We start from the raw sequence: 19,588 nt of genomic DNA, 5'->3' as shown, positions 1-19,588 counted from the left end.
GATTTCATTCCTTGTTGCCAAAAACACTTGTGGGTCCACATCCGGCGGTGGTTGGGGGTCAGGGTCTCTCGCGGAAACCGTAGTCCCCTGAAAGTGCGGCTACCGCCCGAGAAGGAGCCCCACCTCAGCTCCTCACCTCTGGCCTCTCCACAGGGCTCCAGGGATTCTTGAAGTGGCATACTGCTTTTCATATGAGAAATAAGCATGTTTTTGAAGATCTGCTAGTATTGTAGGATCCTCTGTGGAGGTGGGGGGTGGCTGTGGCTCACTTCAGGGACAGACACTGGCAGCAGTAGTTCTGGGAAGTCTAAACTTCATATCCTTTTAATTCCTGTGGCTGTTCCGCCAGTGTGTTCCTCTCCTCAAACACATATATCACCGTATCTTAAACTCCAGCCACATAAACAAGCTCACCCCTGCTGAAACCTGGCATAGGTTTCCTGTATTTGAGCCTCTGAAAATTCTATTTTCTCCACTTGAAATGACCTTCCTCCATTTTCTCCTCATGAGTAAGGCCTAGTTCTAAAATTATTTCCTGTGGTAGATGATTAGAACATTGGCCTCCAATGAATCATGTCTCCCTATTGTCAATGTGACACTGCTACTCCTACACCAGGAGATGGAGTTGGTTTCTCCATCCTCTTCAATCTAGGCTGGTCTTGTGACTTGCTTTGAAGAATAGATTGTGGTGGACTTGACATTGTATGAGTTCTGGAGGCTGGGCCTTAAGCAGCCTTTCTGTTTTCATCCTCTCTCTCTTGGAACTCTGAAACCAGCAGGCTGTGAAGCAGTCCAGTCTAGCCTACTTGGGGATACGAGGAGATGTGGAGGAGAACTGAAGCCTCAGCGAAGAGTAGGCACCACTGCCAAGCAAGTGAGTGAGGCCATCATAGACCCTCTAGCCTCAGATGAACCATCAGATGACTAGGGCCACGTGGGTGAGACCAGCAGAACAACTGCCCCAATTGCTAATTCATGGAATCATGATCATGAAAAATGAAAAAATCATTATGGTTTGTGGTAGTTGGTTATACAGCAATAGATAACTGATACACATCCTCAGAGAAGTATTCTAGATATACTCAAGAAAAACTCATGATTCTCTCCTCTGGGCTTTGTTTATTCTTCTAGTATAGTGCATAGCCCATATAACTATCGGTCTACCTGTATCTGTTTCTCTCACTAGATTAATAGCTTTTGAAAGGCAGAGATCAGGTTTTTACTCATCATCATGTCTCCTGTGCCTACCCTAGTGTGTGGTACAGAGCAATCATGTGGTTTTATTACCCAGGTCATATACTCATCATTTCCTGAAATGCTTTTACCTGCTCTCTGCAACACATGGTCAATCATAAGTAAGATTTTTTTTTAATATCCTCAACCTTTTCAGTTAATATTCCCTTTGTCTTCTTGTTCTTACCAAATAGGACTGCTTCCCTGTAGCCCTCTTATAGGTGGTGCCTATCCTCCCTGCCCCATGCCTTATACCCCCCGGGGTTTGAAGGCAGGTAAGCAACCTCTTTGTTTCTCATGGCTTCATTCAGACTGTCTCCAATCCCTCTCTCTTCTCTAAAGAACACTCAGCTTCGACTCCCATGACATCGGGTTAAACCACCTGTACCCCTTGCTGTGAAAGTCACGTACTGATCTCTGGGTCCCAGCCTCTCATTCCATAAGGACTCACAAGTACCCTCTCTAACACTCCCCAGTAGTGATTTCAATATCCGGAGAGCTCAATCTTCCAAAATCATGACTTCTTAGTTCCTTGACCTCCATTCTATCTCAGTCACTTATTCCCATAGTCATACCTTCATCTTGTCACCACCAATATATTGCAACCCCTCTACAATCTCAATTTCAAACATCCACTATCTAATCACCACCTTATATATTTCCAGCCCTCTTTCTCTCACCTCCAGCTCCGAAACTCCTTTGCCACTGGAACCTACAAATTTATTGTAATCATTACTCTTCACTGTTCTTTACCATCTCATGTTCTCGCTTCCCTCCTTAGTCAGTTAAAATTTAATGGTCAGGACTTCCCTGGTGGCACAGTGGTTAAGAATCTGCCTGCCAATGCAGGGGACATGGGTTCGAGCCCAGGTCCAGGAAGATCCCACATGCCTCGGAGCAACTAAGCCCATGCGCCACAGCTACTGAGCCTGTGCTCTAGAGCCCGCAAGCCACAGCTACTGAGCCTGCATGCCACAACTACTGAAGCCCGCACACCTAGAGCCCATGCTCCACAACAAGAGAAGCCACCTCAATGAGAAGCCTGCGCACCACAACGAAGAGTAGCCTCCACTCGCCGCAACTAGAGAAAGCCTGCACACAGCTATGAAGACCCAATGCAGCCCAAAATTAATTAATTAATTAATTTTAAAAAATACAGTGAGTTAATGTTTAAAAAAAAACTTAATGGTCAATCATTTTAGTTATGCTCTTGCCTCTCTTTTGATTTATCACACTCTCATACTTGCTTTAGCCTTTTAAGGACTTTTAATGAAGTCTAATTTTCTACCTGATACATGCCCGAAATCAAGAGAGCTAAATGTGGCTGGAGAAAGATTTGCCTCTCTTTAAATTCATAAATATTAATAATAATCAGGAGGGTCTTTAAGCTACCTAGCAGTCAAAACTCTGTTTCCCTAGTGCAATCTCTTTACTCTCCTAAATGACTATTTCATAGCTTCTAATCTCTTCCCAGTCCTTTAACATCTCTACTGTCTTTGCTGCCCATATTACTAAGAAAATTTAAACAATTAGAAGAATTGTCTTTGCTGCCCATATTACTAAGAAAATTTAAACAATTAGAAGAAAACTTCTACAAGCTCTCACCACCCCTTTATGCTTATTTGTACCTCTGTGCATTTACTATGCCTTCCCTCCTCCTCCTATGAATACACTGTACATGTTTCTAGCTAAAGCTACCCATGTACCTGTGCATCAGATTCAATCCCTTACCTCCTTGTCGAAATCAGTCCTTGAATTTTCCCTCTTTCTCCTGCACCATTTTTCCTCTTTACTGAATCATTCCCATCATCATACAAACATACTGTGACTTTCGTATTAATTTAAAAACCTACGTATTCTAATCTCATTTACGCATTTAGACACTACTGCACTTCTTCCTTTTAAGGAAAACTCCTACGAAGGCTAATAATACTCACTACCTCAACTCACTCTCCTCCCATTCTGACTTGAACCCACTCCAGTAAGGCTTTTTGCTCTCAATGCTTCATGGAACACGAACTTATCAAGGTCAGCAGTGAAGTCAATGTTGCTAAATTCAGTGGTCGATTCTCAGTCCTTATCTTACTTGACTATCAGTTACATTTGATATAGTAGATCAACCCTACTCTTCCTTCAAATACTTTCTAGAAAATTTGGCTTCTGAGAAACCATATCCTCCTGATATTCCTTGTCTCCAGCTACTCTTTCTCAATTTGTTTTGCTGATTTCTTCTTTTATCCATGTGCTCTATATACTAGATATCCCAAGTTCTAGCACTTGGACTATGTTTTCTACCTACACTCACTCCCTTGGTGAGCTCATTAATTCCATGGCTTTAATACCATCCATATGCTGATGACTTATGTCCCAGCTCAGACTCTGCCTGAAAAATCTAGATCCACAAACCCAAGTGCCTACTTGTTATTTCCAGTTGAATGTATAATAGGTCCCTAAAATTTGACATGTCTAAAAATGAAGTTTTTGCAAAAACAGACATATAGAAGGAACAGGTTAGAAAGCCCAGAAATAAACCCATGCACTTATGGTCAATTAACTTACAACAAAGCAGGCAAGAATATACAATGGAGAAAAGACAGTCTCTTCAATAAGTGGTGCTGGGAAAACGGAACAGCTACATGTAAAAGAATGAAATTAGGACGTTCTCTAACACCATACACAAAAATAAACTCAAAATGGATTAAAGACCTAAATGTAAGACCAGAAATTGTAAAACTCCTAGAGGAAAACATAGGCAGAACACTCTCTGATGTAAATTGCAGCAATATCTTTTTGGATCCATCTCCTAGAATAATGGAAATAAAAACAAAAATAAACAAATGGGACCTAATTAAACCTAAAAGCTTTTGCACAGCAAAGGAAACCATAAACAAAATGAAAAGACAACCTACTGAATGGAGAAAATATTTGCAAATGATGCAACTGACAAGGGATTAATTTTCAAAATACACAAACAGCTCATATCGCTCAATATCAAAAAAACAAACAACGCAATCAAAAAATATGCAGAAAATCTGAATAGGCGTTTCTCCAAAGAAGACATACATATGACAATGAGGCACATGAAAAGATGCTCAACATCACTAATTATTAGAAAAATGAAAATCAAAACTACAATGAGGTATTACCTCACACTGGGCAGAATGGCCATCATCAAAAAGTTTACAAATAATAAATGCTAGATAGGGTGTGGAGTAAAAGGAACCCTCCTATACTGTTGGTGGGAATGTAAATTGGTGCAGCCACTATGGATAACAGTATGGAAGTTCTTTAAAAAACGAAAAATAGAGTTACCATATTATCCTGCAATCCTACTCCCGGGCATATATCTGGATAAAACTATAACTCAAAAAGATACATGCACCCCAATATTCATTGCAGCACTATTTACAATTGTCAAGACATGGAAGCAACCTAAGTGTCCACTGACAGATGAATGGATAAAGAAGATATGGTGTATGTATATATATATATATATATATATACACACATATACATACATATACAATGGACTATTACTCAGCCATAAAAGAGAATGAAATAATCATTTGCAGCATCATGGATGGACCCAGTGATTATCATACAAAGTGAAGTAAGCCAGACAGAGAAAGACAAATATCATATAATATTGCTTACATGTGGAATCTAAAAAAAAAAATGATATAAATGAACTTATTTACAAAACAGAAATAGACCCACAGACACAGAAAACAAACTTATGGTTACTAAAGGGGAAAGGGCGGGGAGAAATAAATTAGGAGTTTGAGATTAACATATACACGCTACTGTATATAAAATAGATAACCAACAAGGACCTACTGTATAGCACAGGGAACTCAATATTTTGTAATAACCTATAAGGGAAAAGAATATACATACGTATGTATAACTGAATCACTTTGCTGTACACCTGAAGCTAACAACATTGTAAATCAACTGTACTTCAATTAAAAAATAAAAATGAAAATGAATTTTTTTATTTCTTATACTTCAGCTAAACAAACAAACAACCCCCCTGCCCCATTCACAGTCTTTGTCATTGAGTTTAATGGCAACTCTGTTCTTCTAGTCACTCAAGCCCAAAAGTGTGGAGTCATCATCAATTCCTTTCTTTCTCTCATATTCTACATCAGATCTATCCCCAAATACTATTCTGCCTTTAAGCTTGAATTGGAATCTTACCACTTCACATATCTCCAATGCTGACAGCCTAGTCTGAGTCACCATTTTTACAATAGCCTCCTATCTGGTGCTTAACCTCCAAACTCCCCAGAGTACGTAGAAAGCAATAGAGTGATCCTGTTGAAATATAAGTCAGAGCATGTCACCCCATGCTGAAAGTCCTCCGGGGGCCTTATAATGACCAAGAAGCTACACGACCTAGCTCACCATTATCACCCTGACTTCATTTCTATTATCCTTTCTTTTCTTCACTCTATTCTAGTTCCCTCTTCTTAGTTCCTCAATACACCAGGAATATGCCTGCCTTGGAGTTTTAGCACTGGCTTTCGGGAATGCTTGTTCCCTCAATATACATATAATGCAACCCCTCATCTCCATCCATCTTTACTCAAATGTTACCTTCTCAGGAAGTTCTTGCTTGGCCACTAGTTCCAAAATTTTAACACTCCTATCCGCTTTTCATACTTATTTTCTTCATTGGTCTTTATCACTATGGAAATTCTGCAAATTTTCCTTATTTATTTTATCTCCTCTACTAGAATCTAAATTCCATGAGAGCAGAAATTCTGACCTGTTTCATTTACTTCTGAATCCCCAGTGCCCAACAATGCTTAGAAAATGGTAAATATCCAGTAAATATTTGTTGAATGAATGACCAGGCATACTGAAAGAAGAACCAGATGGAACTTTAATAAATAAAAATAGAATAATTGAAATAAACACCTGAAAGCTAGATTAAAGGTAAAATTATTTTTCAGAGAACACCACAATGTCAATGTAAGAGATATATGCCATTGTTCACCTTATGAAACTAGCATAAATTTGGTACTGAAACTAGCATAAATTTGGCACCAAAACCAGAAAGGACGGTAAATAAGAAAACCAACAGACAGATCTTGCCCATGAAAATAGATACAAAATCCTGAACAACATTTTATCAAGCAAAATCCAGAAATGGCTGAAAAAATATTATATATACTAGCCAATATTAGGGTATAATTCCATTTATATAAATTTCAGAATGAGAGAATACTAAGAATGCAAGCATCTTTCATTATCCAAATCTACTTGGTACTTGAGTTCAGACAATGACAGTCTGAATAATAAGTTGGGATACTTATGGGTACCTCAACTGAGTACATTTATTTTTTAAAGTAACATATAAGTATATTGACTCTTTTTTGGGTTTTTTTCTTTGGTGTGCTGTTCTATGAATCTTGACCTATGTATAGATTTATGTCACCACCACTAACCCAATCAGAATACAGAACTGTTCTGTCACTCCATAACTCCCCCAACTCCCAATCCCTGGCAACTATTGATCCGTTCTCTATCACTATAGTTTTTTTTTGGTTTATTTATTTTTTAGAATGTCCTACAAATGGATTCATATAGTATCTAACCTTCTGAGATGGATTTTTTTCATTCAGACAAATGACTTGGAGATTAATCCAAGTTGGTACATACATCAATAGTTCTCTCCTTTTTATTGCTGGATATGGATGTACCACAGTCTGTTTATTCATTCACCCACTGAAGGACATTTGGGTTGTTTCCAGTCTTCAGAGATGATGAATAAAGTTGCTACAAATATTGACAAGTTTTTGTCTGAATGCAAGTTTTCATTTCTCTTGGATAAGTACCTAGGAGTGGGATTGCTGGGTCACATGGTAAGGATATGTTTAACTTTGTAAGAAACTTCCAGAGTAGCTGTGTCATTTTACCTTCCCACCAACAGCATATGAGAGTTTCAGTTGCTCCATAACCTCACTGACACTTGGTATTGTCAGGATTTTTATTTTAGCCATTCTATAGGTGTGCAGTAGAAACGTAGTCCTTTTGTTTCCCCAAAATGGGAAAGCAAATAGCCAGATTTTGATAGTTAGGGAATCATCTAAAATTTTATCTTAATTTATTTGGTTATTGGTTTGGATAGTAAGGGATACACACCTATGTGGAAAGATTGTGAGGAAAAGCAACAATTTGTTTAATATAAAAGTAGATAGTGGTTCCTCTGGTGGAAAGGGATGCCATCCACTACGTTCCCTAGAGGCTCTAAGATACTGAGGATGTGTTATTTATGAAGTGGCATGGTGGTACATGTGACCTGTTCTATTCTTCTTGAAACTATACCGATGTGTTTGATAGATTTCACAATTAACAATTTTTAAAGAGATATTTGAGCACAGAAAACACACAAAAACCCCAAAGTAATGCAGAAAAACATTTTAAAACCACTTCTTTCAAGAGCTCAAGTACAATGAGTTAAAACACTTTAAAGCATTTTGTAGAATTTGAATATAAGACTTTTTTTAAAGCTTGTTTAAAACTAAAATAATTTCTTTAATATTTCTGTGCTTGTGTACACCCCATAGGCCAAATGGCTGATGGGCTAGCCAGTTTATTAATGAGTTTGTTTCTTTCCAGAAGCCTCAACCATAGGCTGGTCATGGTTAGACCATTCTTAATGACTGGCAAGGAGTAGCTTCTTCCTAGAAACCAGGATCAGAACTTGACTTTATATAAGAAGCACAGTGAACATATCATCTTTGCTATTCACAAACTATAAGACACCTCCCAGGTCACAGTCAAGGCTACACAACACTTCAGCAACACTTCCTTGTTGCCATCAACATCTTGTAAGGAGAACATTTACCTGTGACAACGCTGGGGATTTTGGAGAGAAAGCTCTTGACTGTTCTGATAGGCACACCACCTGTCTTGTCATCTTGCATCTTTGTAATGATGTCTTCGATCTGAAAGAGATTAAAGAAAAGAAGTGTTATTGTATCTCACAAAGTAATAGTAAACAGTACCTTTATAAATAGCCAAAATGTGGGAACATGGATGCCAATAAGAGATATTAGGAAAAGCCTCTGCCTCAGTCAATAAACTTAGTAGCAGGATCTGCTATGGGCCAAGTGCTGGGGATAGGGAGGCCAGGGGGTTATATATAAATAGCATAAAGCATGGTCTGTAAGAACAACCACTTGCCCCCAGTTCAGCAAGTAAGGAGAAAGAAATTCTTGATAGGATTGGATCCAACATGCAATTCAATATGTATGTGATGAAATTCCTCCTCTTTCCTAAATTGGGTTTATATATAGGTTGAACCATATGAAATTGCCACAATCAATCTAAAAATGGCAATTTCCTATAGTTTAACCTAACATATTAACATACTGCTGTTAGAAGTATAGGCGGGGCTGCCTTTGGGACCAGAGAAGGATTCAGCCAGAGTCACATAGGGGAAAAATTAAAGAGTATAAATCAAGATATGGAAAGTGCTGATCTGGAGAAGTTGGAGGACAAGTCTCATGGTTGTGAGTGGTGGCATGAGGGGGGTCACTTTTAGCCAGGACTAAGATGGAACAAGAACACGATCCTCTCCTTTTGGACTAGAGAAGACCACACTATCATGAGAAAGACCATGGTGGGCTACGGCCTGGAGCCAGGTGAAATTGTATTGACGAGACAAGATACTGTGTACATAGACTGAAAACAGAACAGAGAGAGGAGATGGACTACTAAGGATGTAGGTGCCTAAACTGGGAAACCAATCTGTAGCTGAGAATTTACAAGCCAGACGTAATTTCCTGGGCAGAAATCTTCAGAATAGGATACAGAGCAACCTGTAACAAGGACATAGATCTTTTTGTTTGGTGAGTGGTAGGGAAGGGCAACTGAAAAAGGGAAGAAGATAGTGCTTAGTTTTATCACATATTTTGTTCCCCTAAGCAATAGAATGTATTTGAAACACCAGGATGGATTCTCTGAGTGCTTCCAGAGTAGAGTCACATAATTTTAAGTCTAGAAATTTAAAGCTGGAGTTCACCTAGTCTAACGTACTAGTATAGCAATTTGTGGGTAAGTGAGTTTCTCAAATCACATGACTAACAACTTATTTGAAAGAAATAGGTAACTTGTTAGAGACAAAGTTAGCATAAGATATAACATAATAATAATGATAATATACAATAGCCAAAATATATTAAGAATTTATTATGTAGGTACTATTCTAAGTACTATAGACATATTATCCTATTTAATTCCCATGATTAATTCATAGCCTAGATTCCACGACTATCCTCATTTTCAGATTAAGAAGCTGAGATTTAGTGAGGTGTATCAATCAGGGTAGACTAAGTTAAGCTGTGGTAACAAATAACCCTCAAAACCACAATGGTTTAATGTAACTAAGTTTATTTTTCTCTCATGCTACAAGTCTATCAGAGATCACCAGGGCGACTCTGTTCATTGTAGTTACCCTGGGACCGAGGCTGATGGAGTAGCCACCGTCTTGAATGTTGCTGCTCATTGTGTTAGAGAGACAAGAGAGAATTCTGGAGACTTGCATGAGTTATTGCATGTTATAGCCCAGACGTTACTATAATAATATCACAATTCTTTGGACAGGACGAGTCACCACCCAACCACAAAGGAACCAGGGGGGTCCAGTCTTCTGGGTGCCAGGAAGAGAGGGGAGAGGACCATCTGTGAGCAGCATCAGTGACACCACAGAGATTAAACCACCTTCCCAAGGTCACACAGCTACCCAGTGGTGGATCTGAGCTTGAACCCAGCCACATATCCCAGAGATCAGGCTTCTAAACCCTGGGGTGCTCTGTCACCCAGGAAGAGTCTCAGAGAAGCAGCCAAGCAGGAAGACCATTCTCCCCTGGATATTTCTTGGTTTCCCAGAGAAGTACTGATAGTGAGAAAGAATCTTAATCTCCCTGCCCCTTAGGCAGTGGTTGAATATATCACACCAGGAAAAAGGGTCATTCTCTGAAGGCCTGTATTCTGTTAGATGACAGGATAAGGAGGATTTTCACCCACATTCTTGTTAATAGTCTCAGCTAGAGCCCCACCTTTTGTCCTCTAAACTCAACGCAATGATTCAGAGTAGTTTGAGTATTTATTACTTATTGATAGTCAAGGAGAGTTATTCCCAGAAAAATGATCAGATTTTCAAAGTAATCTATGCTTTTGATCTAGTGTGCTATGTGAAACCAGAAGTATCAGTTACATTGCTGCTTTTTATGAAATGGCCTGAAAATCACTGGGAATTGGAGGAAAGCCAATATTTCAATTCAGTTAGACCCCTGACTTGACATTAGTTGGTAAAAGTTCCAGACTGTTCTGATGTGGACTGGATTTAAAAACTGACAGAGGACATCTCCATGATTCTTTTTTCCTCTGCTCTGTTTAGTTGCTTTATCACACCATTGAATCTTAAAAGGACCTGTCTACTAAAGAAGAAAACCTATCTTCTTATGTTGGCCCACAACATACCAAGAGGTAGATCACTCGTCAGAGGTTACAGCTAGATCCAAAGGACAATCTCCTTAAATGACCAGAAAGGGGATAACGTTCTAGCAATAGTTTACAGCATCAGAGGTGTAGAAGAATGTTTCATTGATCCCCAATTCTTGACTCCTCCCCAGAATTAACAGACACCCAGATCCTTGTTCTGGCCTCATGGTGGGCGGAAAGTCTGCTTCTTGACTTTGGGGCTTAGCCATGTGACTTGCCTGGCTAATGGGATGTTATTGAATGTGATGTGAGCGGAGGCTTTCAATGTACCTGGATGGTGATGCTTACCCCCTTCCCTGGCCCTCCTGCATCAGATAGTTGTTGTTCCAAGGAAGGTGAGAGACATCTAGAGCAGAAGGGACCCAACCCATAGCTAGACAGTCAAAACTCAGCTGACCTGCAGACACATGAGTGAGAAATGCATGCTTATTGTTGTATGCCACTGAGTTTGGAGTGATTTGCTATGCAGAAAAATTGTGGCTATAGCTGACTGATACACAGGGCTCTGAAAAAAAATGCATTTGTCAAAACTGATGAAGCCACAACAAATAATAAGAATCAATAAACCTTAGAGGTAGGGCATCCTACAATCCAACCCTTTTAAAGAATGCAGAAATTCCATCTACACCATTCACCATGTGCTTAAAAATTCTTAGGGTTTATTCTAACATTATGTCAGGCAAATTTGTGATAGCTGAGTTTGATTCCATAGCATGGTCCACTGTGACATCAGCTAATAATACTGTCTCTGAAAATTTTTTCATGGTCTCCGGAGAAATGCTAAGAGTACAGACCTACCAGAAGATCAAAAGTGGGCTCCCAGGAGCTTATAAAAATTATAATGACAAACATTTTCAGAACATCTATGTTATGATCAATACTGTCCTAGGTATTTTAAATCAATTATCTGATACTTTTCTCAGTCTTAAAATTTATTTAACAAAGATATTGAAATTAAGGCTCAGAAAGGTTAAGTCATTTATCCAAGGACACACAGCTATTAACTGGCAAAGCCAGGATTCTTACCCAAGTCTTCCTGTCTCCAATGCCCAAGCTCTGTCTATCAAATCTAAGATTCATCTTTTATCCTCAACCAGTGCCTGCCAACATGCTTTTTAGATACAAGGCACTTAATACTGTTTGCATTGAAGGGAACGTTTAGCTCAGTCCTAAGAGGATAAAGGAGAAAAAAGAGAAATTGATCCAGATAATCAGATTCTCAACCACCTCAAGGTTTATTTTGGCCCAATGACTGTTGATGTCTTGTTGCTCAGCATTTTCTCTCTTTGTCCCAGGGGCTTGGTTGGACTTATCCTCTATTGGCAGATCACAGCTCCTGGGTTGGGAATGGGGAGACGGGAGGTATATACTTTTGTTTTCTTGACTGTTCAGTTTCATCTAACTTCTGGTACCTTTTGTTCCTGAAGAACAGCAACATCAATTCCCTGAAGTTCTGTGTCATCAGGGAGCATGTTGGACCTAAGTTACACTGTGCCAATCAATAAGCAGGTGGCCCTTATCTGACAACCAAGTGATGCAGAGAAACCACGCGGCCAGCTCGGCCAGTTCTGCCTGGATGGCTCACAACAACCAAATGCCCTTCTCTAAGGAGCTCAGAGCTCAGCACTGACAAGCAGGTAAAACATCCTTCCAAACAGCAGGAAAAATGGAAAGCACTATACCATAGAGTGGGTTTTCTTTCAAATGAGGAATATTATGAGGACAGTAGACATAATTCACTGAAATAGCCATGGGGTATAAGAGAGGAGTGGGGAGAAGCAATCCTCCCTTTACAAACTGAAGCCACAGAAGGACAGTAGGAAGAACACTGGTCTGAGGCCCAAGAGAAATGCCAGCCTCAGCTTCACTGTTTTGCTGTGCTGACCTTGGACAAGCTACTTAACCTCTCTGGACTTCACTTCCCTCATCTCTACAGCGATAGCTCTGGTTGCTAAACTAAGATTTCTAGTTCTAAAACATGAGAGACTTCTCTGACTTGACAAATGCAAAGCTGTGTCTGCAAGGAAGGAATAGGACCAGCAATCAGGCCCCTGGGTTACCATCCTGCCCATCTGCCAGGTGGATCCATGCAGAACGCTTCCCAGTGCTGAGCAGTGCAAGGTGGGGGAAAGGTGCTGGGCAGGACCAGGGATTTTGATGTTTTTAGAAATCATTTCAGACAGATGGCATCAGAAGCCAGACAGAGACATGATCCAAAGAGGCCTTGACACTGCCCTTTCTTGGCCAGCTCCATCTCTGTTTGGATAGATGGCATGCCTAACAGAAATGACTAAGGGCCAATATTAGTTTTGTTTGTGTAAATTAATTATCTGATAACTAATTTATTTAGCTCCTCCAATCTTTCCTCAGTGGAAGATTAGAAAACATCAAGAACAGGCAAACTATGTTGCTATTATTAAAAAAAAAAATCCACCACAACTTCAGCAAAGAAGGCAGAGTATGCCTCAGGCATGAAGGTCCTTTTTTATTGAAGCATTTCATCTTGACTTAGCAATCAGTTGCCTATTTCTAGCTACTAATGACTGTTACTTCAGCTTCTGCATTCATTAAAAACCTCTTCTGTTTTGGTGTCTGCGAATGAGTGAAAATGAATCTTTGGACACATCTTATCAGCCCAGAGGCAGGAATCAGAGCTGGCAAATGATAATCATATTTCTTAATCCAAAATGGGCATGCTTCACTGAGTATGGTCTGTCCCACATGTGTTCCATAAGATCAGGCCATTTCTCACTTTTATTTTTAAAAACACCACACACTGCTATTATCAACATTTAAATGTCCTCAGCTTCACCTACTGGTTTAGTGGACATTTAATGAGCATCTACAAAGTGCCAGGCACTGATTTAGTTTCTATGGTTACAAAAAGTAGGTAAAAGAGAGAATCTGTTCCTCTTCATCATGGACTAATAAATTTCAGAAAGACTCAGGGATGTAGCCTGTGTTGGAGACAGCAGAGCCAAGTATGAGTTCCAAAGAAGCTAGAAACACTAAGGAATACCACTTTCAGAGACCCTCAGTGGGGGAAACATCAAGACTCCCACTCTTTTCCTCCATCCCATTCAAAAGACTGATTTCAATGTCAGGAGCAGACTTTTGAGATTCCTTGTGCTAGCTATGACAATGATTGCAATGCCTGCTAATTTGTATTCAGTTAAACTTACTTTTGAATCACTGTATCAGCCTAGAATGCTTTTGATGGAAAGTTTAAAAAAATCCAAACTCAGCAGTATGGAGGTTCCTTAAAAAAATAAAAATAGAGCTACCATATGATCTTGCAATCCTACCCCTGGGCATATATCTGTATAAAACTATAATTAAAAAAGATACATGGTGCAGAAGGGGAGAGGCAGCACATGAAAAGGAGGGCCTCTGGAGTGTGGAGTTCTGGAGTTTGCAGGTAAACTTATAAAGTAATATAAAAATATTGTCATATGAGATAGCCTCATCCACCAGAGGGCAGACATCAGAAGCAAGAAGAATGACAATCCTACAGCCTGTGGAACAGAAACCACATTCACAGAAAGATAGACAAGATGAAAAGGCAGAGGGCTATGTACCAGATGAAGGAACAAGATAAAACCCCAGAAAAACAACTAAATGAAGTGGAGATAGGCAACCTTCCAGAAAAACAATTCAGAATAATGATAGTGAAGATGATCCAGGACCTCAGAAAAAGAGTGGAGGCAAAGATCAAGAAGACGCAAGAAATGTTTAACAAAGACCTAGAAGAATTAAAGAACAAACAAACAGAGATGAACAATACAATAACTGAAATGAAAACTACACTAGAAGGAATCAATAGCAGAATAATTGAGGCAGAAGAACGGATAAGTGACCTGGAAGACAGAATGGTGGTATTCACTGCCACGGAACAGAATAAAGAAAAAAGAATGTAAAGAAATGAAGACAGCCTAAGAGACCTCTGGGACAACATTAAACACAACAACATTCACATTACAGGGGTCCCAGAAGAAGAAGAGAGAGAGAAAGACCAGAGAAAATATTTGAAGAGATTATAGTCGTAAACTTCCCTAACATGGGAAAGGAAATAGCCACCCAAGTCCAGGAAGTGCAGAGAGTCCCATAAAGGATAAACCCAAGGAGAAACATGCTGAGACACATAGTAATCAAACTGACAAAAATTAAAGACAAAGAAAAATTATTGAAAGCAACAAGGGAAAAATGACAAATAACATACAAGGGAACTCCCATAAGGTTAACAGCTGATTTCTCAGCAGAAACTCTACAAGCCAGAAGGGACTGGCATGATATATTTAAAGTGATGAAAGGGAAGAACCTACAACCATGATTACTCTACCTGGCAAGGATCTCATTCAGATTCAACAGAGAAATCAAAAGCTTTATAGACAAGCAAAAGCTAAGAGAATTCAGCACCACCAAACCAGCTCTACAACAAATGCTAAAGGAACTTCTCTAAGTGGGAAACACAAGAGAAGAAAAGGACCTACAAAAACAAACTCATAACAATTAAGAAAATGGTCATAGGAACATACATATCGATAATTACCTTAAAGGTGAATGTATTAAATGCTCCAACCAAAAGACAGGGTTGCTGAATGGATACAAAAACAAGACCCATATATATGCTGTCTACAAGAGACCCACTTCAGACCTAGGTACACATACAGACTGAGAGTGAGGGGATGGAAAAAGATATTCCATTCAAATGGAAATCAAAAGAAAGCTGGAGTAGCAATACTTGTATCAGATAAGATAGACTTTAAAATAAAGACTGTTACAAGAGACAAGGAAGGACACCACATAATGATCAAGGGATCAAACCAAAAAGAAGATATAACAAATATAAATATATATGCACCCAACATAGGAGCACCTCAATACATAAGGCAACTGCTAATAGCTATAAAAGAGGAAATTGACAGTAACACAATAATAGTGGGGGACTTTAACACCTCACTTACACCAGTGGACAGATCATCCAAACAGAAAATTAATAAAGAAACACAAGTTTTAAATGACACAATAGACCAGATAGATTTAATTGATATTTATAGGACATTCCATCCAAAAACTGCAGATTACACTTTCTTCTCAAGTGTACATGGAACATTCTCCAGGATAGATCACATCTTGGGTCACAAATCAAGCCTCAGTAAATTTAAGAAAATTGAAATCATATCAAGCATCTTTTCTTACCACAACACTATGAGATTAGAAATCAATTGCAGGGAAAAAAACGTAAAAATCACAAACACATGGAGGCTAAACAATACGTTACTAAATAACCAAGAGATCACTGAAGAAATCAAAGAGGAAATCAAAAAGTACCTAGAGACAAATGACAATGAAAACACAACGATCCAAAACCTATGGGATGCAGCAAAAGCAGTTCTAAGAGGGAAGTTTATAGCAATACAAACCTACCTCAAGAAACAAGACAAATCTCAAATAAACAATCTAACCTTACACCTAAAGGAACTAGAGAAAGAAGAACAAACAAAACCCAAAGTTAGTAGAAGGAAAGAAATCATAAAGATCAGAGCAGAAATAAATGAAATAGAAACAAAGAAAACAATAGCAAAGATCAAGAGAACTAAAAGCCGGTTCTTTGAGAAGATAAATAAAATTGATAAACCATTAGCTAGACTCATCAAGAAAAAGAGGGAGAGGACTCAAATCAATAAAATTAGAAATGAAAAAGGAGAAGTTACAACAGACACAGCAGAAATACAAAGCATCCTAAGAGACTACAACAAGCAACTCTATGCCAATAAAATGGACAACCTGGAAGAAATGGACAAATTCTTAGAAAGGTATAACCTTCCAAGACTGAAACCGGAAGAAACAGAAAATATGAACAGACCAATCACAAGTAATGAAATTGAAACTGTGATTAAAAATCTTCCAACAAACAAAAGTCCAGGACCAGATGGCTTCACAGGTGAATTCCATCAAACATTTAGAGAAGAGCTAACACCCATCCTTCACAAACTCTTCCAAAAAATTGCAGAGGAAGGAACACTCCCAAACTCATTCTATGAGGCCACCATCACCCTGATACCAAAACCAGACAAAGATAGCTACAAAAAAAGAAAATTACAGACCAATATCACTGATGAATATAGATACAAAAATCCTCAACAAAATACTAGCAAACAGAATCCAGCAACACATTAAAAGGATCAAACACCATGATCAAGTGGGATTTATCTCAGGGATGCAAGGATTCTTCAATATACACCAATCAATCAATGTGATATACCATAATAACAAATTGAAGTATAAAAACCATATGATCATCTCAATAGATGCAGAAAAAGCTTTTGACAAAATTCAACACCCATTTATGATAAAAACTCCCCAGAAAGTGGACATAGAGGGAACCTACCTCAACATAATAAATGCCATAAACGACAAACCCACAGCAAACATCATTCTCAATGGTGAAAAACTGAAAGAATCTCCTCTAAGATAAGGAACAAGACAAGGATGTCCACTCTCGCCACTATTATTCAACATAGTTTTGGAAGCCCAAGCCACGGAAATCAGCAAAGAAAAAGAAATAAAAGGAATACAAATTGGAAAAGAAGAAGTAAAACTGTCACTGTTTGCAGACGACATGATACTATATATAGAGAATCCTAAAGCCACCAGAAAACTACTAGAGCTAATCAATGAATTTGGTAAAGTTGCAGGATACAAAATTAATTCACAGAAATCTCTTGCATTCCTATACACTAATGATGAAAAATCTGAAAGAGAAATTCAGGAAACACTCCCATTTACCACTGCAACAAAAATAATAAAATATGTAGGAATAAACCTACCTAAGGAGACAAAAGACCTCTATGCATAAAACTATAAGACACTGATGAAAGAAATTAAAGGTGATACCAACAGATGGAGAGATATACCATGTTCTTGGATTGGAAGAATCAATATTGTGAAAATGACTATACTACCCAAAGCAATCTACAAATTCAAGGCAATCCCTATCAAATTACCAATGGCAATTTTTACAGAACTAGAACAAAAAATCTTAAAATTTGTACGGAGAAACAAGAGACCCTGAATAGCCAAAGCAGTTTTGAGGGAAAAAAACGGAGCTGGAGGAATCAGACTCCCTGACTTCAGACTATACTACAAAGCTACAGTAATCAAGACAATATGGTACTGGCACAAAAACAGAAATATAGATCAATGGAAAGCCCAGAGATAAACCCACGCACCTATGGTCAACTAATCTATGACAAAGTAGGCAAGGATATACAATGGAGAAAAGAGTCTCTTCATAAGTGGTGCTGGGAAAACTGGACAGCTACATGTAAAAGAATGAAATTAGAACACTCCCTAACACCATACACAAAAATAAACTCAAAATGGATTAGAGACCTAAATGTAAGACTGGACACTATAAAACTCTTAGAGGAAAACACAGGAAGAACACTCTTTGACATAAATCACAGCAAGATCTTTTTTGATCCACCTCCTAGAGTAATGGAAATAAAAACAAAAATAAACAAATGGGACCCAATGAAACTTAAAAGGTTTTGCAAAGCAAAGGAAACCATAAACAAGATGAAAAGACAACCCTCAGAATGGGAGAAAATATTTGCAAATGAATCAATGGACAAAGGATTAATCTCCAAAATATATAAACAGCTCATGCAGCTCAGTATCAAAAAAACAAACAGCCCAATCAAAAAATGGGCAGAAGACCTAAATAGACATTTCTCCAAAGAAGACATACAGATGGCCAAGAAGCACATGAAAAGCTGCTCAACATCACTAATTATTAGAGGAATAAAAATCAAAACTACAATGAGGTATCACCTCACACCAGTTAGAATGGGCATCATCAGAAAATGTACAAACTACAAATGCTGGAGAGGGTGTGGAGAAAAGGGAACCCTCTTGCACTGTTGGTGGGAATGTAAATTGATACAGCCACTAGGGAGAACAGTATTGAGTTTCCTTAAAAAACTAAAAATAGACTACCATACGACCCAGCTATCCCACTACTGGGCATATACCCTGAGAAAATCATAATTCAAAAAGAGTCATGTACCACAATGTTCATTGCAGCACTATTTACAATAGCCAAGACAAAGAAGCAACCTAAATGTCCATTGACAGATGAATGGATAAAGAAGATGTCATAACATATATACAGTAGAATATTATTCAGCCATAAAAAAGAATGAAATAATGCCATTTGCAGCAACATGGGTGGACTTACAGATTATCATACTAAGTAAGTCAGACAGAGAAAGACAAATATCATATGATATCACTTATATGTGGGATCTAAAATATGACACAAATGATCTTACATGCAAAACAGAAACAGACTCACCGACATAGAAAACCAACTTGTGGTTACAAAAGGGAAAAGAGAGGAGGAAGGATAAATTAGGAGTTTGGAATTAACATACACACACTACTATATGTAAAACAGATAAACAGCAATGTCTTACTGTGTATCACAGGGAACTATATTCCATATCTTGTAATAATCTATAATGGAAAAGAATCTGAAAAACAATATATACATATATAGTTATATATATAAAACTGAATCACTTTGTTGTACACCAGAAACTTACACAACATTGTAAACCAACTATACTTCAATAAAAAATTTTTAAAAATCCAAAATCCAAACATGAGGTATTATTTTCCCCCCATAACAAGTAATATCCATGTGGGTGGCTGCTGGCATTACTGCAGTTACTCAGTTCTATATGAATCACCATCTTGGCTTTTCCTTCACAGTTTCCAGATAGCTACCGCAGCTCTAGACGTCACTTCTGTGTTAAAGAAGAAGAAAGGTGGG

General features: G+C 38.4%; 1 protein-coding gene across 1 annotated transcript in view; it reads right to left on the bottom strand.

Annotated features, from left to right (window-relative positions):
* The window catches only part of RGS6 (regulator of G protein signaling 6), a 582,039-nt gene that overhangs the window by 174,089 nt on the left and 388,362 nt on the right, over positions 1-19,588 (bottom strand). Inside the window, exon 3 of the mRNA XM_061182706.1 lies at positions 8,090-8,189. Coding sequence (XP_061038689.1) covers positions 8,090-8,189 — 100 coding nt within the window. The remainder of the gene's footprint in view (positions 1-8,089; positions 8,190-19,588) is intronic.

This window comes from Eubalaena glacialis, chromosome 2, assembly GCF_028564815.1.
Source record: "Eubalaena glacialis isolate mEubGla1 chromosome 2, mEubGla1.1.hap2.+ XY, whole genome shotgun sequence".
In the NCBI taxonomy this organism is placed as follows: domain Eukaryota; kingdom Metazoa; phylum Chordata; class Mammalia; order Artiodactyla; family Balaenidae; genus Eubalaena; species Eubalaena glacialis.
The sequence above is the reverse complement of the archived record's forward strand: the minus strand, read 5'-3'. Positions and strand labels throughout refer to the sequence as shown.